This window comes from Lagenorhynchus albirostris, chromosome 3 (genome assembly GCF_949774975.1).
Source record: "Lagenorhynchus albirostris chromosome 3, mLagAlb1.1, whole genome shotgun sequence".
In the NCBI taxonomy this organism is placed as follows: domain Eukaryota; kingdom Metazoa; phylum Chordata; class Mammalia; order Artiodactyla; family Delphinidae; genus Lagenorhynchus; species Lagenorhynchus albirostris.
Window position 1 is genome coordinate 101,327,158 of NC_083097.1, and position 27,158 is coordinate 101,354,315.

General features: G+C 41.4%; 1 protein-coding gene across 1 annotated transcript in view; it reads left to right on the forward strand.

The window, feature by feature from the left end:
- Nucleotides 1–27,158, forward strand: part of PRDM6 (PR/SET domain 6) — a 100,684-nt gene that overhangs the window by 69,998 nt on the left and 3,528 nt on the right. Inside the window, exons 5-7 of the mRNA XM_060146220.1 lie at nucleotides 2,707–2,831; nucleotides 14,102–14,444; nucleotides 22,930–23,106. Coding sequence (XP_060002203.1) covers nucleotides 2,707–2,831; nucleotides 14,102–14,444; nucleotides 22,930–23,106 — 645 coding nt within the window. The remainder of the gene's footprint in view (nucleotides 1–2,706; nucleotides 2,832–14,101; nucleotides 14,445–22,929; nucleotides 23,107–27,158) is intronic.

A 27,158-nucleotide genomic window follows, 5' to 3' on the forward strand; every position in this document is an offset into this window, starting at 1 on the left:
GCTGGAGTGGAGACAAAAAGGCAAAGACAGATCCCATAGGAAAAAAGCCCTGCCACTAAGCCTTCTTTTCTCAGAATCCCTCGAAAACATGTGCCCTGTAAATATATGACCTCAGTTATAAACAGCCGTGTTCCCTTTCGGATCAGAAGCAACTGTTTAGCTTTACCAGGCACCACAGACACATCAAAGCAGAAGAGCCCTTGCTCGGCAACTTGGAGTCCTGCCTATGACGATTTATTTTCATTCTCATTTTTTTTTTTTAAATGAAGACTTAAAAAAAAAAAAGCTTTATTCCCCTTATAGGTTAAAGGCTGCACAAATCTGGCTTGCTCTCCAAAGGCCTCCAAATTCAAAAGGAACATATTTGGGCAGCATGTGACTCACTGCCTTGGTTTCCTAGGCAGTTATCTTTCATTACATAAGGGTTTAAACGAACTTGTGTACGACGGGATCTGGTTACAGTCTGTATATGGGCTTCACCCACCTTCCCTGCAGCTGCATCTCTGTCATGAGGTTTTTATAAAACTCGGAGCTAGAAAATTAGTAAAGGTTGTGCTTCTCCATTTGGCAAGAGATAGATTGGCTGGTTCTGTCATGGGCACCCAGGGAGCTCTTGAGGCAAATTCTGACTTTGGGAAAATAAGAAACCCCTACGAGGAAGGTGGGTATGAGCAAGTCATTACCTTTCTGTCGATGTTAAGTGGGTTTTATTGCTCCCTTTCCTGATGGCACTTACACATCAAGTTCTCTCTGCCGATCTGTTTTCGATTACTTCAGATCTTTATAAAATGAACTACAAAAACACAATTTAAAAACTGGCATCCGTCACCAGTGACCACGTCCAAGAGTAAGAAAATAGAAAAGTTGGACCCCGAAGAGCTAGCCTAATTTTTATTGTACATGAATGTCCTCTTCACAAAAAGTCAGCTGGTTTAGATTCATTCTGTTATGATTTGTAATATCTAAATGGAATTTTCTTCAAAGAACCCTTGATTGATTGACCCTTAGCTGAACGTTTTGTTTTTATTTTGAGGCTGACAATAATGTTTGTTGGCGTGTGTTCTGCTTCAGCTGCGTTGGGACGCCATGAAGCTATCTTTATGAGTCATCCAACCACAATACTAAATACATGTCAGCAAAGGAAATATTATCTGAAAAGGGAAAAATCCCTTTGATGTGCTTCAACATGCAGAGATTTCTGCGAGTTTTGGAAGCTCTGCCCGCTTGTAAAGAACGGTGTACGCTTACACATTTTTTTCCCCCTTTCGGCCTACTCTGTGCCTCAAAAGACCACCCATTGCTCGAAAACAGTTCTGCTCTTTCAGCGGCAAAGTGTGTCATTTGGTTTTAGCACATTCATTTGCCGGGCGCTGTGTTTATATTAAGGGAAGCCAAACCGAGAGATGAAATGTTACAAGGGTGAAGTACAAAGTCGACTCAATTTTTCTCAAGTTAGGAGATGCCAGTGATTTATAGCCCGGCTCCAATTTTGATTTTTTTATGTAGCAGTGGAAAGAATTAATAAAATGCACAGCTCTTGGAGGTGCGGAGGGAGGAAGGGGAGTGAGGTCCGGACAGCTGGCTGGAGTTTTTGTCAGATATTCATAGAATGTTGGGAGAAAACACTCTGCTTAGCTAGCAGTGCCCTCGTGAGACAGAATGGCAGCAAGTAAGGAAAATAACAAGATAAATGAAATTTTTGCAGCTGCAAGTAAAATATTGAGAATCTGCACTTTTTTTTATTGATCTTTATGATCCTATTGCCAAGAGCCACTTTGTGGTGACAAAATATGTTGACAAGTGCATATCTCACTGCCATGAAAAATGTGGTGAAGGCTTCGCATTATGTCTGCAGTGTTACACAAGGAACAAATTGCCCTGCTACGGCCAATTCCTTACAGAAAGGCTAAACTTAAGGTCCACCAACCCTAAACACTTTTATCTTGAACTTGAGGCTAATATTTGTAGCAATTCTTCATTGAGAAAACCCGTCGCAGGCTCCTCTTTCTTTTAATCTGTAGATTTTTCTTTACAGTGCCACAGCTGTTATAAAAAAGTGGTTATTCCTTGGTACCTTCACTCCATCATTTCAGAGTATAATCTTTCAGCCAGAGTAAAGTGCTCCTCTTGTATTTACTGAATTTCCATCCATTTCACATAAGAGGGTTTTTCTCTTCTCCTGTATCAAACTTTAGAAAAAAGGCAATGGGGAAGACTTTTATTTCTTTCAGTCCTTATATCACAAAGCTGCTTAATTTTATTACGAATTAGAGAACTCCCAATGCCAAGTTGTAAGAATATACGCAACACTTTCCCTTCAAATAAGAAATCAATAGTATTAATTTATATGTGAGGTTGGGGCACCGGAGTCTGCAATTTGCCAATAGAGAGAATCTTCTCATTAGTATGAGATGGAATTTTTTTAATGAACTCTTCCTTTCTGCTGTCTCCCGGGCCAAATATCTTGTCTCTTCAGCCAAGAGGTTCTGTGGAGGGACACTGTGGAAATAAACTGTGAGCTATTTATCAGACCAGGTTACAGGCTCTAATTGGTTGTTGGGAACGATAAGGTGGGTGCAGATTTTATTACAAACAGAAACTGTTTAGGTGGAAAGCTGGGCAGAACTTTTTCGGGGCAATAAAAGTGTGGATGGGGCACATGAGTCCTACCGATTACTAAGCTGGGTTTTCTTTTGTTTTGAATAGGTCGAATATATTCTACCGAGCCTGTATAGATATTCCCAGGGGTACCGAGCTTCTGGTGTGGTACAATGACAGCTATACGTCTTTCTTTGGGATCCCTTTACAATGCATTGCCCAGGATGAAAACTGTAAGAATTTATTTTAGCTCTGAATTCACATTTCCAAATACCTATTTCAAAGCTAACTTTTTTTAAGAGTGTTGTTTGAAACTCCTGAAATGCGGTTCACTCTGCTGTGTAACACAAATGTGCACGTCTGTTCCATCATTTTCTTTTCCTTGTATGTCCTTTGCTTTTTCACAGGGAGTCTTGACTTGTACAGGCCAATTTTTCTTCGCCTGCTTATGATTTTAAAACCTTTGTCCTTTGTCCTGGTTTTAAATCATTGCCAGCAGAAATGTTAAGGCAGTTGGTATTTACTGAGCACCTACTATGTGTCTGTTTACAAGAGCAGCATAAGATACAACTTCTCCTCTGAAGGGATGCACAGTCTTGCTGGAGTTGCATTATTTGCAAAAATGAAATAATGAGAAAACACTGTTGTTTAATCAGGAGTAACACCCCTCCAGTCGATTGGTTTTGCTTCCTCTTAAGTAGTCATTGAAATGAGAAATGGTAGGAAAAATCATAGACGTATGGTTGAGGAATTTGTCTCTCTCTAAGCAACTTAGTCTAAAGTGAACCATGTAATTTTCTTCTATCTTTCTTACCATGGCAATCATTATGTTTAAAAAATAATCTAATGTCTAGGCAGATGCAAACTTTTGCAGCAATTTTCACCTAAACTTTATATATTTGTTTTTATCAATTCTTTGGGAAAATGTTATGAAGTGATTTCCAGTATTTGGAACAGAATTAAGTGATTCTGATGTGCTTCAGTGAGAAACACTGGTTTTAATGACACTGTTTTTTCTTGTCATCAAATTGACTAATCTGTGAACTGATAATTTGGGATTATACAGTAGAAAAAGACGCAGAGAGAACAGATCTATTTAAGAAACTTCATTTTGGAAAAAAAATGTGTTATTTTAATTTTTCCTTCTCTACTTACTTTCTCTCACACACATATAAACTCCAAAAAAATGTTTGTAATACTACTGATTGAAATGCTGATCAGGTATTTCTTTTCCATGTTATCTTTATTTTCTTTGTGAAAAATAGAATCCTCAAAAAAGCATATTACTCTCAACTTTCCTTTTCCACTTTACCCTAACCCCAAACCAATCTCAAATCAAAAAATGAATCTCTGGACATGTAAGTACATTCTTCTTACTTCCCAAGTTTCCATTGGAAAGTTTCTTTTCTGCAGTCCTACTCCTGTTTGAGGGAGTGTCTGTTTCATAGGAGAAAATCTCAGTGTTGGACATGAGTGTGTGGTTGGTATTACAGGCAGAAATGGCCGTGGCAGCCAGTGTGCTTTGTCTTCCCACAATGGCTCCATGCCAAGCTCCCCTAAAACTAGATGTAGATCCACACATGGAAAAGCACCAGGATCAACTCCCCTGATCTGCTGACATGGGCCTGTCTATACATTAAAACCTTGCTGTAACTTCGCCTTCTAAAGGATGGAATCTGATCCAAAAAGATTCCAGAAATCTTATAAGGCCTTCTGTTTCCTCCTTTAGTACAGCCTGCTCCAGACTCTGAAAATATTGTGGTATGTGTGTCAAGGGATGTCTGGGAGTAAACATATCAAAGTCTAGAGTTGTAAAGTACATGGCACACAGTCTAAAAATAAATTCATTCATTCATTCATTCATTCATTCATTGATATTTGTTGAATACTTACTAAGGACCAGCATCATTGCTGGGTGCTACAAACATAGCAGTGAACAAAACAGACAAGAATTCCTGCCCTCCTAGAGCATAGAGTCTAGTAGAGGGAGACAGATTATCAACCTGTATATGAGTAAATAAATAGTTTGTCAGGTAATGATAAGTGTCATAGAGTTAACAAAGCAGAGAAGGGGTGAGGAGTGCCAGGAGTTGGGAGTTGCAATTTTAGAGATGATCGGGGTGGGCCCTACTAGGAAGGTGGCCTTTGGGCAAAGACTTAAGGAGATGAAGGAACAAGCCATGTGTTCTTTGGGAGCAGAGTGTTGCAGGCAGCTGGACTCCAAGTGTAAAGACCCAAGATGGAAATGCTACTGGCCTGTCAGAAGAGCATCACAAAGCTTGACATAGGTGTGTCAGTTGGAGTGTATTGGTTGAAGTGGGGAGGGGTTACCTTAGATTTGGGGGAAGGGATCTTGTAGGGCCCAGAAGGTCACTGTCAGGACCCTGGCTTTTACTCTGTGTGCCTTGGACAAAGGGGGTATTGCAGAGTTTTGAGCAGAAGAGTGATATGATCTGACTGAAGTTGTAACAGGATTACTCTGGCTACTGAGTGGGGACCTGACAGTGAGGGTGAGGATGGAGCAGGACCCAGTTAGAGGCTGTTGCTGGAATCCAGTGAGGGGAGGTAATGGTGGTTTGGACCAGTGTAAAAGTGGTGGAGGTGGTGAGAAGTGGTTGGATTCTTGATATATTTTGAAAGTAAAGTCAACAGCATTTGCTGACACATTGGATGCTGAGTGAGAGAAAGGAGTCAAAGATAACTCCAGGGCTTTGGTCTGAGGAGCTGGATGGATGGAATGGCCATTTACTGAGTTATGAGTCAGACATGGGAACTGTGGAATGACTGCTCAGGGAATGTGTTTCTTCCCCTTGACGTGGATCTCTGGGGTGGAAGTCTCACATCTACGACATTGCTTCTACCTCATGATGCTGTTACATGGACGAGAGGGATTTAGGGACTGAGCTGGAGGATTGGGGGTTGTATGTGTCATTCACAGCCACCTGACGATGGTGTCTAAGAGCGTACCAGCTGGTCTCCAGTTTCAGTGTGATAGTGCCATCAAAAATGTACTTTCTGGCAACACCAAGTGCTTTGCTTCTGAGGCCTTCTTTCTCCCATTGTCCAACCTGCGTGAAGCATTCTTGAGGTTGCTGATTAGAGGATTTAATAAACTCTCCCGGGGCACATGTTATGTATCATTTAGCACCTGAAATCCTTGGAAGAAAATTCACAAAGCTAACGCACCTGGAAGTATTGTGGATTCAGTAGGTAAACTATGCAGCTCTTTTAGGTTGAGTTCAGAGCTCTAAGCAAGGGTGGAGGGAAGTTTAAAGGGAATTAAGTCATTGACTAAAATGCTCGGCAGTGACCATCTCCCTCCCCCCTAAGGGTATTACAGGAATTTTATTTCAGTTCTTGTCTCAAAGTCATATATCTGTCATGCGATTGGCCACCCAGGAAACCAGCAGAAAGCTTCATCAGATGGCGTGGGGGGAGATATATGACTTTGACTCTAACTCGAAGATGGATTGTCATTCCATATGATTCACGGAGAGACCTAGGGATGCTTTATAATGAGGGATCCTTATTCTGTACTGAGAAAATACTCTGTGTGATTTAAAAGCACAAATGTGTGAAAGGGCATGGACAGATAATTTAACAGATAGCCTTCTGCAGCCCTGAGTAATTGAAATCATCTCAATGGGATTAGCAGTTTGAAGACAATTTTTATCCTACTGAGTTAGCCACAAAATAAATGAGGTACCCTAAAAAGAAGCTTCTTGAGATCAAAGACTTATTTGACAAAAGGCTTCCACAGAGCCTCCTTATAGTGCTATGCACACAGTAAACAATTAATACATGCTCACTGGATACATATTGAGAATTTTGTTGCCATTACTAGAAGGGGTACATAGTTCAGCTAGATTTTTTTCTTGGTTAATGAAATTTATACATGGTCCAAGACATTCAAGTAAAATATGATTTTACTTAGTGAATAATACTTATTAAGCGCTTTCATTTATAAAAATATCATTTTCTTCTCATAGTTCTTTCAACGGCGAAAGTACACATTTCCTATTGAGCATGTGGGCGGGTTCAGGCTTCAGTCACTGGCCCCTCTGGCAGTGGGACACGCTCACTGCCTGGAGGAGCCATTGAAAGCAGCCTTGCCTCAAAGAGAAGGCAGCGTTTCACACAGGCACTTGGGTTCTGGAAGCAATTCCTATGTTATTTTCTTAAAAAAAAAAAAACAACCCATAGTTATAAGTGTAATAGAGCTCCAAAGAGAGCGCAGCTCTGTCCACTATGGGCCTTTCAGAAGAGCCTGAAGGAACGCCTGTGTCGACAGATTGTATCCGCAAGAAGGAATGAGGTTCCCCAAAGCTTCCAGTGGGGGATTAGCTCCTGCAGAGTGTAAAGACCATAGTGTATTCATATTCATTTCAGAGGAAATTGAAAAAAGAAACCTGGGAATAAATGTTAAACACGTCTTCCTGCTGCTTTTTCTGTCTTGGCATGTGAAGCTGAGGTAGCAGAATGTGACACTTGATGGCAGCGCAGAGGTTCGCTGCACTGGAGTAAACTCTGCCCGCAAGAGGCCTGCCTTTTTCCTTTGATTTTAATGAGCAGAAAATAAAAATTGGCACCTCTGCACGGCGCACTGACCCCACCATCCCACCAACAATAAGGAACTAGGCCCCGGATAGAAAGGCCCCGCTCAAGCCTTCTACCTATGAACATTGAGGCGATTACAGTATAGTTCAGTCCAATGAGAACATCTGTGTGCAAGGCCCTGTGGGAAGCATTGTGATGGGGTACAAAACCTCAGACCCCGTCCTCAAGGAACTCCGTGTAGGAGAAGGCACGTAGCAATAACTACAACAGCAAACCTAACGCAGGTGCCATGTGAGATGGCCGTAGCAGCGAGCCTGGGCTAGGCGGGTGTTAGGCTCAGTCTTACTGCAGTTGGGAGGGGCCCGGTTCTAGGCTCCTTGTGCACAGTGAGCAGCTGGGACTGGATCCTCACATAAATCCAAGAACCAGAAGTCACTGTTTTGTCCCTTAACGGGACTAGAAAAGTGCTACCCTCAAGCCAATAGGCCATTGGTGAAAAAAACAGTATGTCATGCTCCAAAAAACCAGCCCCAGCTATGGGAGGATACAGGGTTGGATTTTGCCTTACCTGCCAGTTGTGGAAACCCTGGGCCAAGAAGTAATATAAAACTTGGCTCAGAACTGAAGGAACCTGTAGGGTCCTAGAACAAACAGAGGAGAAGTCACCCCAGAGGGATGTCTTGGTATCTGCACAGGACTCTAACAGAAAGCAACAGCCACTGAAAACACCTTCACAGAAGGAAGTGGCAAAAGACACAAGGAAACCCGTTGTCATGAGAGATTTGACCTCTTGGGCTCCTTGATCCCAGCCATGCTTTAGGATTGAGGCCCTCATTCCCCCATATCTGGGGGTGTAGAGGGCTGAAAGGTGCTCCCAGGTTTATACTGCCAACCCAGACCTCTCACCGGAGCCCCAGGATCTTGTCTACCTGTCGAATTCCCACCTGCACTTGCCTGTCTCAGAGGCGTCTCAAACTAAACATGGTAAAGTGAAACCATCCTACTCTGTCCAGCAAGCTGCCTCTCCCCCAGTTCAGTACCTCTCACTCCCATTCATCCAATTGTTCTTTCTAGAAACCTTGACCGCTTGTTCTTTCTCACCCCTTCTATCCAATCATTCATAAATCCCTGTTGATTGTGTACTCTTAAATGAGTTTCTTTTCATTTCTGCTGCCACCTCCCGATCAGCCTCACCATCAGCTTTGGCCTGGACCCCTGCGGTAGCCACCTGCATGTCACATTTTCCCTTTTAGTATCACAGCAGCCAAAGTGAAAATTCACTGATTTGTTGATTTTATTGTTTCAGCTTATTCACTTGTTATGTTTTTTTGTTTTTGTTTTTGCGGTACGCGGGCCTCTCACTGTTGTGGCCTCTCCCGTTCCGGAGCACAGGCTCCGGACGCGCAGGCTAAGCGGCCATGGCTCACGGGCCCAGCCGCTCCGCGGCATGTGGGATCCTCCCGGACCAGGGCACGAACTCATGTCCCCTGCATCAGCAGGCGGACTCTCAACCACTGCGCCACCAGGGAAGCCCTCACTTGTTTTGTTAATAGGTAGTTTGGTTCCATAGATCAAAATACAGAAAGTAATATGGGCATATTAATTCTTCTTCCAAAAGGCAATCAGTTGAAACACTCTTAGGTGTCCTTCCAGATGTATTTTTTTGCCCATTCTCTCATTTGAGCATATTCTCCCTCTCTTTCTCTGGCGCTCTCACTCTACCCCTCCCCTTGTATGCAAATAGCAGCATACTATATATTCTTTGTTCTGTACCTCGCTTTTTCATTTAATGATACAGAGTGATGATGCATTTAAAGCATAAATCTAATAACCTTATACCCTAGCTTAAAACCCTTCTTTGGCTAGCCATTACTCTTATAATCAATCCCTAGTTCTTTAATATGATAGTCCATGGGCTACATATAGTTTCCAGAAATGTTTTGTATGGCTCACATAGTGTTTTGCAAAAAATCGAATTCAAACATCTTTACGCTGGCCATGCCCTATTTAGTTTGCTGAAGACCCCACCGTCCTCTGTTGTATTAACCTGCTTCCCAGCACTGATTTCTGCTATGTGCCCTGCCGCCACGGGCATTGGGAATTGTGCTGCCTTCTTCTCCAGCCTCAGCTACAGCCCATCTCTGCCTCGTTCTCTGGCCACATGAGTCTGCTTTCCATTCCTTCCATGCCCTGAGCTCCTCACCTCAGCATGCCATTCAGACTTAGTGACACAGCTGCCAACGTGTCATCTCCTCTCATCCCCTTTTTCCTCCCTTTGCACCTGTCTGATGCTGTGTACCCTTCAGGACTCACGTTCAAGGTCACTGCCTCAGGGAAGCCATCATTCCCACCCGAAGTTTAGCCATCCCTGTTAGACATTTTCTTGGCCTCCTTTCTTCTCTGTCATACCACTTATTACACTTGTAGCAACTGTATATCGTCAATTCTAAAATTCATATATTTTTCACATTTTAATCTTTCTGAACCTGCTAAGTGTGTTATCATGATCAGTGACTTACAATTAACGGTGTGGCTTGCAGTTAATGGAAGTTTAGATTTGATGAAACTGAGTAAATATTTACCTGTAAGGACATTTGTATAATATCTGTCTCTGTCACTACAGTTTACGTGGCCTGAAAGCCGGGGCTGTGGCTCTCTTGTTCCCCTGTATCCTCAGTGCCAGCAATGTCAGGCTTGTCACTGTTGCTCTGTACGCATTTGTGGACTGAATGAATGGATGAGGGTGTAAAGTAGGACTTTGTTGTATAGATCCTGCATTGCATTCTCTCAGGGGTTTAATTTTGCAGGATTTGATGAGTTTATGTTCTTTCCTGACTAAATCCTTTAGGGCTTTGAAAGTTTGCCCTCTTTCCCTTAACCTTTGTCTTATAGACTGAAGAGATTTTACTTGCTCATTATGTCTTCATGTAGAAACCCCTTCATCCTTTTGGGGAATTGCCTTAGTCGTTTCTGGGCCTTTTGCAGTGGTCTGGACTGTCATGGCTTGGGATAACATAGTGTTTTCCGATTCATTTCTTGTCCTCTTATAATTCCCTGTGTTTTGTTAATACTTTTGTTTGTTGGGCCGTCAGACTGGTATTAGGAAGAATGATCCTCTGTGTCCTTTTAAGTCCTGCTTAAAAAATTGTGCTTTGTATCTAGACCTCTAGGGTCCTGTGGAAGTATGCAGGCGCTCTGCAGGACAGCTTCAAGAGCAAATATGGTTGCTTTCATGAAACTTATCCATTCCTAGCCTTACTTTTTTTTTTCTCTCTCTAAATTATATGCTCATTTCATTCAGCAGGATTGAATTTATTCACAAGTACAAGAAAAGATCATGCCAAAAGCAGAATATAGAGTGCAGGTGTCGCTGCTATATCTTGAAAACATAGTATGTTTGTTTTGAAGTGTTCCATAGGAGGAAAGAAGACAGAGAATAACCATCCCAACTCTTATTACCTAAATGCTATTATTATCATTAACTCAGATCCCGTTTATCCCACATCATTATACAAACTGGTATACACTTTTCTTTATTACTATTTTGACATTGATTATTAAACTTAGAAAAATCCATTGACCCACACATTCTTTTAATAGAAAGGTGGTGTGCCCTTAACAATTTTTGAAAATGAATTTATTGGGTTACTTTCCAGGAGCTTAAGTGAGAAGTCAGCATTTATAATCTATACTTAGAGTATTATTTGTATGATTTCCCCCAGAGGCATCATATTCCTCTTTCCAGCAGTGAGCTTCTGGCTGGCTTTCCTGCTCTCTTGCATGTTGATGACATCTTCATTCCACAGTCTCCCCACCCCTCCTTCCTTCCTGCTAGTCTGGCCTTCCCAACCCGCAAGAGCTTAGTGTTGCCTGAAGACTTGCGGGTTTCCCTGTGCTTTGTCTCTTCCGGATTAGTTATAAACAGGCTAAATAAGATGAATTTTACCCTAATCTCTGACAGTGCTGCTGTTTTGGTTTTTTTTTAATTAAGAAAGAGCCAAAAAATAAAACATTTCTCCTTTTCTTTCAATATGTATTTCAAAAGTCACAGTTTGTGTACAAAGATTTTTTGAGAGTCTGAAATGTGTGCACACATTTCATATTGGTTATACACTTTGCCCCAGAAGTTGAAATTATACATAAATTTTATATGTGAAATATATACATAAATATGTCTGTACATGTGTATATAGGTGCATATATAACATATGTTTATGCATGGGTATATATATACACACACACAGAACTCTGTACTAGCTGTAAAATGTCCTTTTTATTTTTGCAACACAGCTATTGAAAAGACACAGAATGGGAGTGTGGTCAGAAAAAAGTGCCTTGGAAATCAGAAAGCTACAGCTTCCAGCTTAGCTGTATCCTTGACCGAATGTATGACCATGGGCAAATTATTAGACCTGCTTGGTCTTTAGCATTTTCTTTTCCTTCTTTCTTTTTTTGGTAATAAGAGAGGGTAGGATTAGATCAGTGGTTCTCATCTCTGATTGTATATTAGAAGTACTTGGGGAATTTCAAAAAATGCAGATGCCTAGGCCCTACCAAGAGATTCTGGTATTTAAAAAAAAAATCTCCCCTGTGAGTCTAATATGCATTCAGGGTAAAGAACTGCCAACTAGACAAACTAGGCTCTCCCCTGGTCTGTGAGTCTCTTGTTTTATTTCTCCTTCCTAAGACAGGATGGGCCAGGCCAACAGAACCCTGTAGGATGAGCTATTCCTTTTGTTGGATTCATCAAATACATGTGATTGTGTAGAACACTCAGAGTTGAAGAGTCCTTAGTGGCAGCCCATTAACCTCCACACGTGGTGTCTACCTGTCCACTCAAGTGTGGAGCCTCCTGGCAGTCACGGTCCCCTACCACTCTCTTTTTGTAGTTGAGGACGCCTGAGTCTTCGTGCTTCGTAGGACTCTCAGAGATGGTCCATGTCAGGAAAGAATGAGAGCTCCCAGTTCATGTATTTCCTCCACGTGGCCTTGAACTAGTGACCAACAGCCATAGTTTACTTCCCATCACTAACCTTTTTGCCAGTCATCCTTTTTTAAACTTTTTGGTCTCTAATTTCCCTCTCTTGACCACCCTGTAACCTTTAATCTCTATGATCTCTGAAATACCAAGAAATACATTTTATTGACAGAGTGGTTACTTAAAAAAAGAATAACAGTTTTTAAGCATATTAGGTTCTAATTACCTCTGAACCTGTGGGTTGACCGGTGAATACATGATATATATTATTAACACAATGGCAACTTAAAAAAAAGAAAGAAAAATTTCATGTATATTAGGGTTCCCTCCTCAAAAATCTTTCTTTTAATTCTTTCCCCACTCCCACTGCCACCACCCATGCTTGAATCCATCTCCCTTCATTTCAGTCTCTTCTTCTAGAATAAGAATGGTGGCTGTTGTTGATGGTAGGCCCTGTGATGAGCACTTTCAGTATCTCATTTAAACCGCATAAAAGGGGGTTTAAAGATAAGGAAGCCAGGGCTCCTAGAGCTCAACATCTACCGAGTGGCAACCATATGGCAACCATAGCATTTACTAGCTGCCGTCTATGCATTATCGCACCCAATCCTTCCAGTAACCACTTTACATTTTACCAAGGACTAAATTGTGCATTCAGATGTTCTATGTTTTCCCACAGTCACAAAGGTATTACAGTCAGCCTTCTATATGCAAGGGTCTGCATCCGCAGATTCAACCAACCACAGATGGAAAATATTTGGGAAAAAATTTCCAGAAAGTGCCACAAAGCAAAACTTGAATTTGTTGCATGCTGGCAACTATTTACATAGCATTTACCTGGTATTAGATATTATAACTAATCCAGAGGTGATTTAAAGTATCCGGCAGGATATGAGTAGATTATATGCAAATACCGTGCCATTTTATATACGGGACTCGAGCATCTACAGATTTTGGTGTCTGCGAGGGCTCTGGAACCAACCCCCATTGGATACCAAGGGACAGCTGTGAATAGTGGAGTTTAAGTTTAGGCCGTCTCGACCTCTAAGCCATAATGCTATTACTGTTAGGATGATTACTTCCATTGTCCTCATTTTACAGATGATGAAACAGAGGCACAGGGAGATTGCGTAACTCCATAGATCTTTCTGATTCCAAACCCCGAGTGTCAAGCACCGAGCTCCAAGATTGCATACTCTGTCGCCTCCCACTCTTACCTTACACACCGCACCCTGTCTGTGCATCGTGCCTCACTCGGGCCCTTCCTGAACACTGACTCTTTTCTTGCTGTTCCTCTGGTCAGAAACAGTCAGTGTCTATTTCTTAGGCCTGAAGTCTTCTGTTTATTTATTTGGACATTAAAGGCCCTCTGAGATCTGCCCCCCGAAAGCCCGCGCTGTGCTCGGTCAGCTGATTTCCCGTGCCATCCCACCAGCATGCCAGACTTCTGTCTCCAGGCGTCTTTCATAGGGTTGCCTTCATCTCTTCAGCCAGTTTTTCTTGAAAACCTGTTTTGTGCTGGCAGGGTTGGATGGAAGGCCTGAAATCCTGAAGGCTTGAATCTACCTTCTCTGCTCAAGGCCACCCTCTCTGGGGAGCCCCACCTTTCTCTCCCTGTCTCTTGCTGTACCTCCTATCTGAGAACCCCCAAATCTAGGCTGCAGTGTGGAGCCTCGTTATGGAGTCTTTTTATCTCAAGTCATAAGTGAGCTCTGTGAGGGCAAAGACCATGTATGAAAAATCTCAAGCAGAAAATAGGTGCTTAATAAATATAGACATTGAATGAGTTCATTTGTGGTAATTGTGCTTGTCCCCTTAAATCAAATTGTCTGCTCTATGTCCATTCTGAGTCCAGAAAAACCAATTTTTAAACTGTTGACTTATAGGAATTTTTTAGAAGTGTGTGTTATCATGCTTATTTGAAGGGCTAATAAAACTGATCTTCTCAACCCCTTGCTGTTCTCCCAGTAAATGTCCCCTCGACGGTCATGGAAGCCATGTGCAGACAGGACCCCCTGCAGCCCTTCAACAAGAGCAGCAAACTCTCCCCCGCCGCCCAGCAGCGCTCCGTCGTCTTCCCACAGACTCCGTGCGGCAGGAACTTCTCCCTCCTGGATAAGTCTGGGCCCATGGAATCAGGATTTAATCAAATCAACGTGAAAAACCAGCGAGTCCTTGCAAGCCCAACCTCCACCAGCCAGCTCCACTCGGAGTTCAGTGACTGGCATCTTTGGAAGTGCGGGCAGTGCTTTAAGACTTTCACACAGAGGATCCTGTTACAGATGCACGTGTGCACGCAGAACCCCGACAGGTAACCCCACCTCTCATTGCTCGCCGGCTGTGTTTGCTTCTGAGACTCACTGCTTGCCTTCCTGTCGCCTCCTCCAGTCACACCTCGGGGAGAACTCTGTGATCAGAGGTCTGCATTCTGGAAGGTCATAGAGTAATGTTGGGCCCCTCTTTGGCTTTATTGTGTAGAAGGGCTGCATGAACAGTGGCTGCAGAAAGGAATCTGCTGTCGCTTTCCAAACAGCTCTGCCCAGGTCTAATGGGAGGCAAAATAGAAGGCACATTGATGAATATCATAGATGGAAAAATGAGGTCAGGATAATTAGAATCCTCTCTGTCTTCCAAAGATAATATAGCTGGCTGCTCTGCTGCTGTTCAGTCGTCTCAGGGTTCACCTCCAGTGTGCCGTGAGTATGAACTTAATTAAGTACTAAGAGGTAATGAATTGGAATTTTTTGCTTAGTACTATTTTTCTTCAGAGCATGCAAACCCATAAATCCTGCAAAGCTGTCAAAAGGAAATACCTACTCTGCTAGTGATGTGGAGGAAAACAGATGCCACTTATTCAATAAACTAATATCCACACAGAAGAAAAATGTTGACTAGATACCTCAGAGTCAAAGTTGCTTTGAAAGTTTGTCAATAAAGAATTTTATGGCCATGAACTGAGGATGAAATTTAGCTGAACAAGTGAATTAAAATTTCAGGTACTCTGACGAGTGGCACAGTAGATATAATGGAACTATTATTTATGAGTCAAAACTGGTTTATTCGACAGTCTTGATAGCTGGGAGTGCAAAAGACAAAAATCAAATTAATTCAATAAGAAAGGACAGTGTTTTATCTCCCCTTCACATCCTATGAAAATTTGATTAAACACCAAATATCTAAGAATATTTTGAATATAAAAGAAGAACGTAAATTTTGGAAGTAGGATAGGAGACTTGAAAGCAGGACTCCAGAATTATTTTCTTAATTTGGCCACTGATTAACCTTAAGCCACTCAGCTCTCCTTGCCTTATGATATACATCCAACTCTCCCCTCCCAGCTCTGCAGGATATGACAGTGTACTCGAACCCAAGCAGGCAGGGAGGATAGAAGTGTGGTGGAGAGGGGGTGAATCTTTTCAGAAATAATAATGATCCATTTTAGGGTACACGTGCACATTTACATGTGTATATATTTTTATTTGTGCCATTCTAGAAACTACTTGCTTGGCATCAAGCATTGCTGTGACTGATTGATGTTGAAGCATTTGTATTACAGCTGTTAAGGCGGTTGTGTCTTTATAATCTTTTACCTTCGATAGGAGAGTCCCCTGGTGAAAATATCCACGGACTTCTGCATATCTTAGTACTACTGGCTTTAGAGGGGACACAAAAGTTTTGAAAATGTTTTCCTTACTCCAACAGGGTTTTTTTTTTTTTAAAGTCTGCCTTCCTTGCAAGTATACAGATAGCCTCAAGATACATCTATTCAGAGTTTGCAAAGCATTTTATTTTTTTAATATAGAAATGCATTAAAATCTTGTTATAAACTTGCTTTTTGAATTGAATGAGTTTAGGTGTATGGATCTGTTATTTGCACAGGTTCATTGTGGTCATAGTAACTGAACATACAAGGTAAGATGAAATGATAGTTGAAAGTTTCTGGATACAGGAACTGAAAGCTTAGCTTTGGGTATGATACAGTTTCATGCTGAATGTCATATAAAACAATGAAAATATGTCTTGGTAAACAGAAAGTTAGCAAAACAGACTGTTTTGTCTGACCCCAGTTACACTTCGAAAACCGTATGTGGATTATGCTTTAAGTCCCTATGATGTCTGTTCTGTCAAATAATAATGTCAGAATTTATAAAGCATCTATGTAATCTTGTCAGAAAAGTACCCTACAAATTAGAAAACTTACATGTACAAAATAGACTTCCACGAGGGACTGTTAGGTCATCGCTGATTCCAAGCTAATCTAGAGTTACTGGCAAAAATCCAAGTGGCTTGAGACTCCCATCCAGTGCGAGACCCTGGTGGGCTTATTTGATGCAGATGCCCAGGTGTCGTTTGGCCAGGTTCCCAGATGAGGTGAAGTAATGTGCTTGATATTCAGGTAGATCACCAGGGTGGAATCAAATTATTAAAGCAGTGGATTCCTACTTCTCTCTTCCCTGTGCTTTGTTGGTGAAGACTTGAGAGGCGGTATGATTCACCATCATTCATGAATAAGTTAAAACTAAGAATTATGAGTTCAAAGAATTAGTCCTTTTATAGGCAAAGTAAGAAAGTACAATGTTTCTTACTAGTAATGGGGAGATGCTTGAATTACTCCATCACATCTGAGTTGATTACTGGAGATAAGGGAAATAGAGATGCCCAGTCTCTTTGACCCACTAGTTTCACTGAGATACATAATTTCATTGAGTTACATAATTTGCTTTTAGCATATAGGTTCTGTATGGTGTTCTAGAACCTAGCATGCTCTCCTGGTACCGGCAAGTTTTGAAGTACAAGATACTTTCCCTAATTCTTGACCACACAGGTGAATTGCTAAAGAGGAGAAACATGCAGAACTAAAATGGAACATCAATTTGTGCACGGTTGTGAAATTTGGAGTCATTCCTCTTATTATCCATGTGGAGACTTACAACTGCTGAATATACATATTTTCTTTAGCGATTGACTCCATAAATTCGGTGGCTTTTAGTCTTTGGCGGTTTGTGCCCATTCAGCCATATACAGTGAAAAAGCTTAGAACCTGCCAGTCAGAAACCATTTCCCTTCTATTTGAAAAACTCAAACGTTTTATTTTGCTAGGAAAATCTTGCTAGAACTAGAGGCAAGAAAGGGAGACACAGAAGACAAAGTCAGAAAGTAAACAGGTTAGAGTTTCAAACACGTCCAAATTTGAAACAGGCCCCCGAATCTTAGGTCCAAAAGATTTTTCACTCAGCACACTGAATATTTGGCCATGAAACCCAAGACATTTGAACCTTCATGAAAGAGACTGTGTGTGTCTTTATTTGTGAGCTTTTTCATGTGAGGGACCATCAGTAAGTCTATGCCTTGATATAAAGGAAGGAGATCCGAGGATACCCTGGGTTGTCAGCATTACCATTTTTCACTACTGTGTTATTTACATTGAACGCAGAAAAAAATTCCATTTGACCTTTCAAAGTAGGAATTAGCATTAAAAATAAAAATACACCCGTATGAGAGCCCAGGAGGCACAGAATCGTTATTTCTTGATTTTATTCTGTTAATATTAAACATACAAAACCAAAAGTCTCTTCTTCTTTTTTCTCAAGCTACTGACTTTTTCTTTCCTGATTGAATTCAAAGGGAAGAAGCTGTCGGAATCTAGATTAACCTAGATCTAGACTAAGGACTAGGGACTTAGGGACCTCATAAACATTTGAGGTTTGGCATAAGCTTATTACCTGGGCCAGGGCAGCTTGACTGACTTGTGCCTGAAACAGGAATTAGAAATCCCTTTTCTCTTCTGTTTTTCTGCTACAGAAACTCTCAACAGTCCCATTTGGGGGCGGGGGCAGTCGAGAAAGGGGTAAGCAATGCCTTCAATCATAGTGGATTATTTTCTGATGAATATGTTCTTTTTATTTTCTGCAGAATGTCTTTTTAGTGCTTATCTTTATTTTGCATCCTTTTCCTTTCCTTTCTGATTGTGCTACCTGGGGAAAGTTTGCCTTTAGCCTCCTGGGCATACTGTCAGCCATTCACATTTATGTTTTGAGTATCCTTGTTTATAATTGGGTGTGGTGGTACCAGAGGGGAAGATAACTCTAGAAGGAGCCGTTTGGTGGGAGGAGCCTGGAGATAATCCATCACCATAATAGTTTCTTTGGAATGTGTCAGTGTTCTCGTGTTCCATTGTTTCCCCCTCCCCCAAGTGTGAAGGTTACCTTCTTTCCATGTTCTCCCAGTGTTTCGGCTGCATACTTGAGCCACTTTCCTGAAATCTTTTTCTCCTTACATAGAGCTTAGTTCTTTTCTCACTCCACACAGCTAGCAGTGGACCTAAGTAACGCCCCGTATGAAGTCTCGGGAGATGTGCACTTGGGCTTGACTGACGGGGAGCAAGGCCCAACTTGCTCAACTGTGGGCCCAACTGAACAACTTTTGTCCTGGAGGCTTTCATGCCATGAAAGAAAAATCAAAGAAGGATTAATAATATATTAAACCAAACCACACTTAATTTTGTTAAATGTTTCATCCTTTTCCTATGTGTACAACAAACCAATTACAGACTCAAAGTAAATGAATTGCACATTTTACTGGAGTCATCTTTAGCAGAGGAGCCACCAGTTACAGAGAATGCCAGGGGACATACAAAATTGTCTTGCTGCTTTCTTTTTGCTTAAAAATCTACTGGCATTGATATACGCTAACTAAATCGACCCAGGCTTTGTCTGTTTTTTAGATATTTCATTGTTGAGGACAGAGCACATTTTAGTTTTTCGTGAAGCTTGATATTTCTGTGTTGGAACAAGCCACACGAGGCTATTTAAATTTAAATTAATCAAAGTTAAGTAAAATAATACTTCAGTTTCTCAGTCACCCTAGCCGCATTTCCAGTGCTCAGTAGCTGCTTGTGGCTAGGGGTTCCCATATTGGATAGTGTAGTTATAGAACACTTCCGTCATTGACAGCACTGCTAGATATCTCAAGTAGTGTTAAAAAAAAAAACAAAAAAACCCCGCCAAAAGCTTTTACTGGTTATGAAATGTTATCTCTTTGTGAAGAATGCTCATTGCATTTGTTTTGAGAATAATAAAATGCTGTATGTGTATGATGACTTGGAAAGAATCAAGGTGCTTTAGAAAGGAGAGTCCCATTTAGCTGCTGAATGACATGAGATCCTACAAAGAGTGAAGCTGAACACAGCACTTGACTATGCCAGTCCTCTTGGGCTGCCTCTGGTATGACACATCAAAGGGAGCAGAACTTGGGATTTGAAATTGATTGTATCCAAAAGCTTAATAAATTAAGGCTTACTTTTTAATTTTTTTTGGTTGATGATGATATTTTCTTTTATTTTTTCACTTTTTTATCCCTTTAGTATTTGTAGAACTTTTCAAACCCCACCCTTTATTCTATGAGTCTTTTTTTATAATATCCAATTTTTAAAGGTTATACTCCATTTACAGTTATTACAAAATATTGGCTCTATTCCCCATGTTGTACAATGCATCCTGGAGCCTATCTCACACCCAGTAGTTTGTACCTGCCACTCCCCCATCACAGTATTGACCCTTTGACCAGACCTTGAAAAGTTAATGAGAATGTTAGTCATCACAATAAAAAGCTGAGTAATGGCAACTGATTCTGTGCCCCCAAAGCCCTTTAGCTGTAACCTGAGAGGTGAGGAGTCAGGGTGTGCTACTAAAAACATCCATACAGAGTCTTAAATCCTGTGGTCAGTTGTCCCAAAAGAAGTTGTGATGTCTGGGATTCTATGGTGATGATGATGTTTTCTAAGTAAGCCCTGCTCTTGGGTTTGAAGATTTCATTCTGTCTTGAATGTATTCCTATGCCCTTAGATGAACTCTAGGATACAATTAATGTTAAAATTACTTTTTGAGCATTTCCTTTTATTCATTTTTAGGAAATATTGAAAATCTAGGGAAAGAAGTATCTTGTCTGTATTTTCTGAGGTCTAACTTTGCATATATTTCTAGGCTGAGAGAGAGAATCTGTTAACACAGTGGCAAATAGAGTACACATTTTAGTTCTAAATTCTACATGAAATCAGTTTCTGTGATGGTGAATATGACCATATGCTCTAAAATCTTACTCTTTAAGGTACCAGGATTAAAGGGATATCACTTTGTTTTTTGAGATCAACTAAAGTTGGGTCTTGTATTTTGGTACTAGATTTTCTTCTTGCTCTGAATTCTCAACTGTTTACCAAGTAAGTTTAAATGGTCTGTATTCTAATTAGCATGACTAGACACACAAAACCGTGGAAAGCTCTCCCTGCAGGGCACTGGCTGGTACACACGATGGAGGATGGAGGTCACATCGTTGATGCTGTCTACTGTGAGGCCATGTCTTGGACAGATCCTTAGGTGGCACGTGCTTGTTGATTATCTGAAAGCAGGAGCAGAACATGATGGGATGTGAGAGGGCATCTAGTTCAGTCCATCCTGCTTACCAGAGAGATGAGGAGATGGAGAGTCGGGGATGTTGGGCGACTTGTCAAGTCCCACAGCTAATTGGGGCCAGAGGCTAAAGCAGGACTCACCTCTCCCATCTCGCCCATTCGAGGTTGTTCCATTCAGTCAGCTGAATTCTGCAAAGTTTTAAAAGCTGTCACGGGATACCTAGCAAATACCGCTCAGGCTGGTACTGGCCAAGGTGATGTTTTATAATCTGATTTGCCTTTCATTGGTGTTACCTTGATATAAGAATTCAGCATAAGCCTCTCTGTGGTCATCTCTTCTGTGTGTAAATCTTTGCCACCTTGACTATTAGCATAAAAAGGATGGAATGACTTCTGACTATAGGAAATAAATCACCCCAACTTTTGACAGCAGAGTCAGAAAAAAAAGATTAATTGGTTTTATTTAGTGGCTAATTGTTTATTGTGATAGCTATTAAAAATAGATAACCAGAGGCTAATAAATGTTAATGGTCCTTCACTATTAGAAAAATCAATTGTCAGTGGATATAGCATATATTCATATATTATTTTGTTTATAATCTTCAATACATTTAAAAAATTCACCCCGAGAGAATGATTTCTTGAGGACTCCTTTAAGGTTAATGGTTACTACAAAGAATAATTTTGACAAAAGGATATTTTCATCTACATATGATTTTAATGGCTTCAAAGCTTTATTTCATGATGGTAATAAAATGCATGTGCAATTTGTCAAGTTTGATAAACTCCTTACCAAGGACTCTTATATATATTTCTTTGAAACTTGTTTGAGAGCAGTTAGATAGATTTCTAAATGTAAGTAATTAAAATTGTATAGTATTGAGTTATTGACCAATCCCAGACTATTAATCAAGCTAAAAAATTCTACAATCAGTGCTCAGTGCGCTGAAGCCTGGTAAAATAATCGTATTTGTGTTCAGTGAGGCAAGTAGCCACAATTAAGCACTTCACTTGACAAATGAGAGGGTACACTTTATTTTGCATGTAATTGAATTGTTGTACATGCTCGGTCACCATTGTTTCCTAGCCCTTCATTTTGGTTTCTGGTCATTGGAGCTTATGCATTTGCTAAAGGTAGAGCAATTAAGTCTGCTTTTGCCATTGGCTTTCTAAACGCAGCCAGAAATTTCTGAGCCACAAACCAAGGCTTCCTGAGCTCTGGTAATATCGCTCATGACAGATTATTAATTTTCGCAAGAAAAATTTTGATAAACAAATTAGAGCCCTGTCAAGGAATGATATGAAATAGCCTCGAATAGGGAAAACTCCCCAGGTTTTATATCACTCACCAGATTCTGTTTAAGTAAGCAGAAGAACTTCTGTAGAGAAGACAGAATTTTAATTTATTTTATGAAAACCAAAAATTGATTTCTTTCTCATGAGCTGAAAAGAATGCGCTCTGATAATCTTGCTAATTATCAGGTATTTGTCACAACTTCCTTCCATTTGCTTTTGCATCCCAGTCCGCCTGCAAGCATAGTGACATCCTGTCATTTCTGTGCTGCTATAAATCATTGCTTGCTACCAGATTAAACTGGGGAGCCGAAGTTCACGAAAAAAAGACCCAGTGGATAAATATGAGTTTAGGTTGGGGCGGGGAGAGAGTAAGTAGAAGTCAGGATTTCTTTTACAAAGAAACAAATCTGGGTGCACGCCTGTGTTGGCCTGTGCACTATCACACAACCCCAAGTTGGGGATGTGCTATAGACAGACCCCAGGACAGTCTAGTATCTATTAAAACACACATGCAGCTTGCTGACTTGCCTGCATCTTTACCTGGGACTTAGAATAAGGTCCAGAGTCACCCTAGAGTGACCTTGGCATCAAGAGCTTATTTCCTTTGAGGACAGTTTATCCTCACTTTTCTGAACTGGCAGAGATCATAACATCCGCTTTCCCTGAGAGGATTATTGTAAAGATTAAACTAGATCATTGATGTTAAAGCACTTTGAAAAGTTAAAGTGCCCCAGAATTACGAGAGACAATTACATATCTTCTCTTGTACTGTTGTGCTTCATCAAGTCTGTACTCTCAATGCTCCAATATTTGCCTGGGGGTGGGGCTCACAACAAGAAATAGGAGTTCTTGAAATGGTATGGCTAATACAGGAAAGGAATATTCTTTGGGGAATGAACGGCTCTCATCAGCTCTGTTAATTTTGTTCGTGTGGCAACAAGTATAGCCATGAGAACCTAGCAGTCCCAGTGCTATGCTTTGTTACAGAAACTGAGAGAACGTCCCCAGAACGTTTTGGCCCTTGCCTCGTGATGCTAACGTCTGCTGACTGACATAGAACGTAATGACCAGGCAGTGTCTTCATTTGTTTCAGACCATACCAGTGCGGCCACTGCTCCCAGTCCTTTTCCCAGCCTTCAGAACTGAGGAACCACGTGGTCACTCACTCCAGTGACCGGCCTTTCAAATGTGGCTACTGTGGTCGTGCCTTTGCTGGGGCCACCACGCTCAACAACCACATCCGAACCCACACTGGAGAAAAGCCCTTCAAGTAAGTAGCGGCTCGCACCGTATCCCTTCTTTCTCTGAGCCTTTCCTGAGAGCCGGCAGACAAGGTGGCCCAGCACTGCCTGGCTCAGCCAACTGGTGGAGGACGCTGTTTTAGAAAGTCAGCGTCCAGGCTGCAAAAGGCCCCGCTTGTTTAGTGGTCGATACTGGGGAAATGAAGTCAGGAAATTTATACACTGATCCTGGGTTGAGCTGTGCAACCTTGGACGTGAGACGTTCTTCGTGGTCTGTTTTCTCACCAGTAAAATCAGGAAGTAGGAGTAAGTAACTTTAAGACTCTTTCTGGTTTCTGAGGGTCTGTGCTTCTAGAATTTGAGCTAGGAGGCATGCAGAATACCATCTCTGGCCATCAGCAAGCAAGTCCCCTGACCATCAGCGAGGTGGCCACAATCGAGGACAGCTGAATGAATCGTCTCTTGGGAAATCTGAACCCTTTAGGATTCTGATGAACGATTTCCTCCTCTTTTATATTTGTTAAGGGGGTTTGAATCTATTATAGCAGCCAATTGGTAGCTTTTCAGCATGCCCTTTGGATCTCAGACTTATCATGTTAATGCAAAAAAGAAAAACCAAACCAAACATAGGGCATATCTGAGTCCTTGAGGATTCAGGGAATGTGGAAAGAGAACGGAATTCCAAGGGCTTTGGCAAGGTAAGGGCACCTGAGCGAGAGACTATGTTTCTGGATATAGCACAGTCATGAAAACGGTGGATATCTGAATCCTGCAAGATGGTCTCTTCATTCACTCGCTCACTCATTCATTCATTCATGTATATATGTGTTCATTCATTCAGCAAATATTTATTGAACACCTTCTTTTGTACTAGGCACCCTGCTAGGCACAAGAGATATAAAGGTGAATGAAACTCAGCTCCCTAGTCTTTGAAGACCTCATAGTTTATGGGGAAGCCCAATTAATAAGCAAGTATTACCACCTAGGGTGAAGGGTGCAAAAGTGAAAAACAATAAGGCATGTATATACAGTGTTTCAGGGTAGCACGAAAGTGGAGTAATCAGTGCTATCTGGAGAAGATGATGTTTAAGATGTGTTTTGAATGATGAGTAGGAGTTTTCCAGACATACAAAGGAAAGGAGGCTTTCTGGTAGCCCATGTGGGACATGGAAAGGCTTAGGAGGGTGAGCCAGCTTGGGTGAGTGGTTGGTCATCTCAGAGCAGATTTTACTGTCTGTGTGATAGACTCTTTTTTGTTCAACTCTCTTATATCTCTCTTTCCTCATTTGCCATAATGACTTTCCTTGATGAAGGAGGAACATGAAAAGGGCGTGGATGAACAGCCTATTTACCTTCTGTAGGACAAGATCAAGCAAGAAAGGAAATGATTCAGGCAGTAGGAGGTGAATCCCCTTTCTTGGTCTCGGCCAAGGAGTCTTCCCAGAGTCTCATTACCCATGCTTTTCCCTCTGGACCTGCTGGCGTAGCATGCAGTTGCCATGGTGCTCGGCCTGAGACGGGGCTCAGCTTGGGGTGGCAGAGTCCTGCTGGTCTGGGTCCTGCCTGCCTTGGTGTCTGCCAGGAGAGGGAGAGGCTCATAAAAGGCTGTCATCTTTACCCACCTCCCCATGAATTAGTTACCTTTATTCGTTATTCTTAACTGTTTTCCATTGAGGTTTAATTTATGATATTAATTGTGAAAAGTTTTAATTTTTGTCTGTGTACACAGGTGGGGCTTATTAACTGCATAAAGGCATCTGGCTGAGGGCACTGGATGGGGTCTAAAAATCCAACCTGCACTACGCCAGCCAAGCTGTGCCCTCTGGGGCTGCCATAGCCCCAGGGGGCCCTTTTTTTAAATCTACCCTTAAGGGCCGGGTAGGTTAGCACAGTCCTCGAGTTCCCTATGGCAGGTGTCTGTGTCTGCACAGTGGGCTTTGTCATTTCCCCTAGGCCCTCGGGGGTTCACAGATTCTGGTTTCACCACTGTTCTAGATGTAGAAGATGACAGTGGCACATTCCCTGTGCCTTTGAGCAAGAGAGCTCTTCAAAAGCAGAGACGCAGGAGGACTGACAATCCTCCTGGCCCCTTACATTAGAGAGGGTAGCCAGATGGATACAGTACCAGGAATCAGATTGATTTTTATCTTGTTGCTGTGTAAATAGATTTTAGTAATTAATTGAAGAGGTTTCAGGGTCAGCATGGGAAATAGATTTCTATTAATGTTCAGTTGTTACTTAAGTATAACCTCGTTGACTCCAGTCAGTTTTTTTTTCTTTAACATCCTGTTTTTGTCCTGTTTCCAATAGAGGTGCCATTTTAACTTAATTTTAATTCATCAGATTAATATTTGAAGGGCTTTAGTACTTGTACGTTTTTCCTTTCTCAAAGTATTTTTGGGGACCATAACCTGATTTCATCTGGAAAAACAAAAAAGGAAACACCAGACTTGGTTGGATTAGATTCACTGTGCCTGTTTTAGTTCCTCCTGCTTCTTCTCATATTAGGATAGCCATATGCTGTAGAGTTTGTTTTTTTAAATTTATCAAATGTTAAACATATTGCCAGGGGAGAACTGAGTGTACGTGTATTTTATAAGTGCAAGATTTAAACGTCTTCTAGGAAATGGAAAGCTAAATCCTTCAGTGTATACAACCAGATCGTTCAGGATTGAACTACCCCAAGGGAATTTTGGGAATCTTCCAACCATAGCTCATGGATATCCATCCCATGGACATTTGTAAATATTATGAGGATATCCTTTTACAAGCCTATAAAACAAACATTCAAAAAAAGTTTATTGCAGATTAGTCAATAAAATGGATTTTGCCACAATGGTTAATTTTACTACTTCAACTAATGGGTATTGGCTGAAACAATGTTGCAAAGAAAGAAAAGAATCTTGTAAAGATACACAACCCATGCCCCAAATGGCTCAGTCCCCAAATTGTCCTACCCACCCAGGGCCTGGGAGGCCTTTGCAAGATTGTTAGGTGCCAGGCCACAACAGGGGAAAGCCTTTTCTAGCTTCTAAAATCTTCTGCTGAAAAGTGATTTTTCAGGGCAGATCAAGATTATTGCCATACAAGAAGCCTGGAGAAGATTTGGCAGTAAGAGATGAGAGTTTCACTCCAGGCTTTGTCTCACAATCTGATTGGCTGAAATGCCACTGAAAGACTCCATACCCCATGCTCTAGGTAGATCATGGGCTTGTCAGCAGCTAACCTAGGCTGTGGATGCAGAATTTATAAGGTGAAGGAGATCATAGGAAAAGCACATATCAAAGGATCATATTGAAGTTTGTACTTTCCGTTTGTACTGTGAGGCTGGAAGTCGTGGAGAACAAGGAACAAAATCAAGACATCATTTCATCTCACAGCAATTGCCAAGCACTTTATCGAAAAGAGAAAAGAAGGAAGGAGGGAAGGAAGGAGGTTGTCAGTCTCAAACTTACTCTTTACAGTGAGAACCCTTTCTCCTTCTCTGTTACTAAACATAATCTCTCAACATCTCAGAGAGGCTGCTCTGCCCAGGATCCATGTGAGCTGCTTGATGCCTGGCCTTTGCGCCTGGGAAGACCAGGACTTTCCATAGGAGAGTTTCTTTTCTTCGTCTTCATTAGAAGCAGGGGAAATACCACTAAGTTTGTGCCTTAAGTGAAGACAGTTTGGCTCAGTATAAAAAATAATCAAAGGATATTCCAAAGAGCATCTGATATTTTAGCAAGATCTAGGCAAAATCAAAGCAAACCAAAAAAACACATCAGTAAAATGCATTAAGCACATCATACGTACGAAGCAATTTGGTTTCATTCGGGAAATATTTGGTGACAGGCCATAGAGGACCAGAAAGAAAGCTTCCTGTAGGTTTTCTGTGAACAGAACTTGACATCGTTTTGCACATCTGTCAGTTTCAGATGACGATTGTTAAGCTCCCTCTGTACCTATAAGCCAGTTGACTATCACATTAAGTAAAGGATGATCTCAAATCTAAAAGGAACTCAAGTCTCATTAAGATGCCCACACTGGCAGAAAGTTGGGGAATTTCTCTTTGCTGAAATATTTGGATGGCTTTCCACTT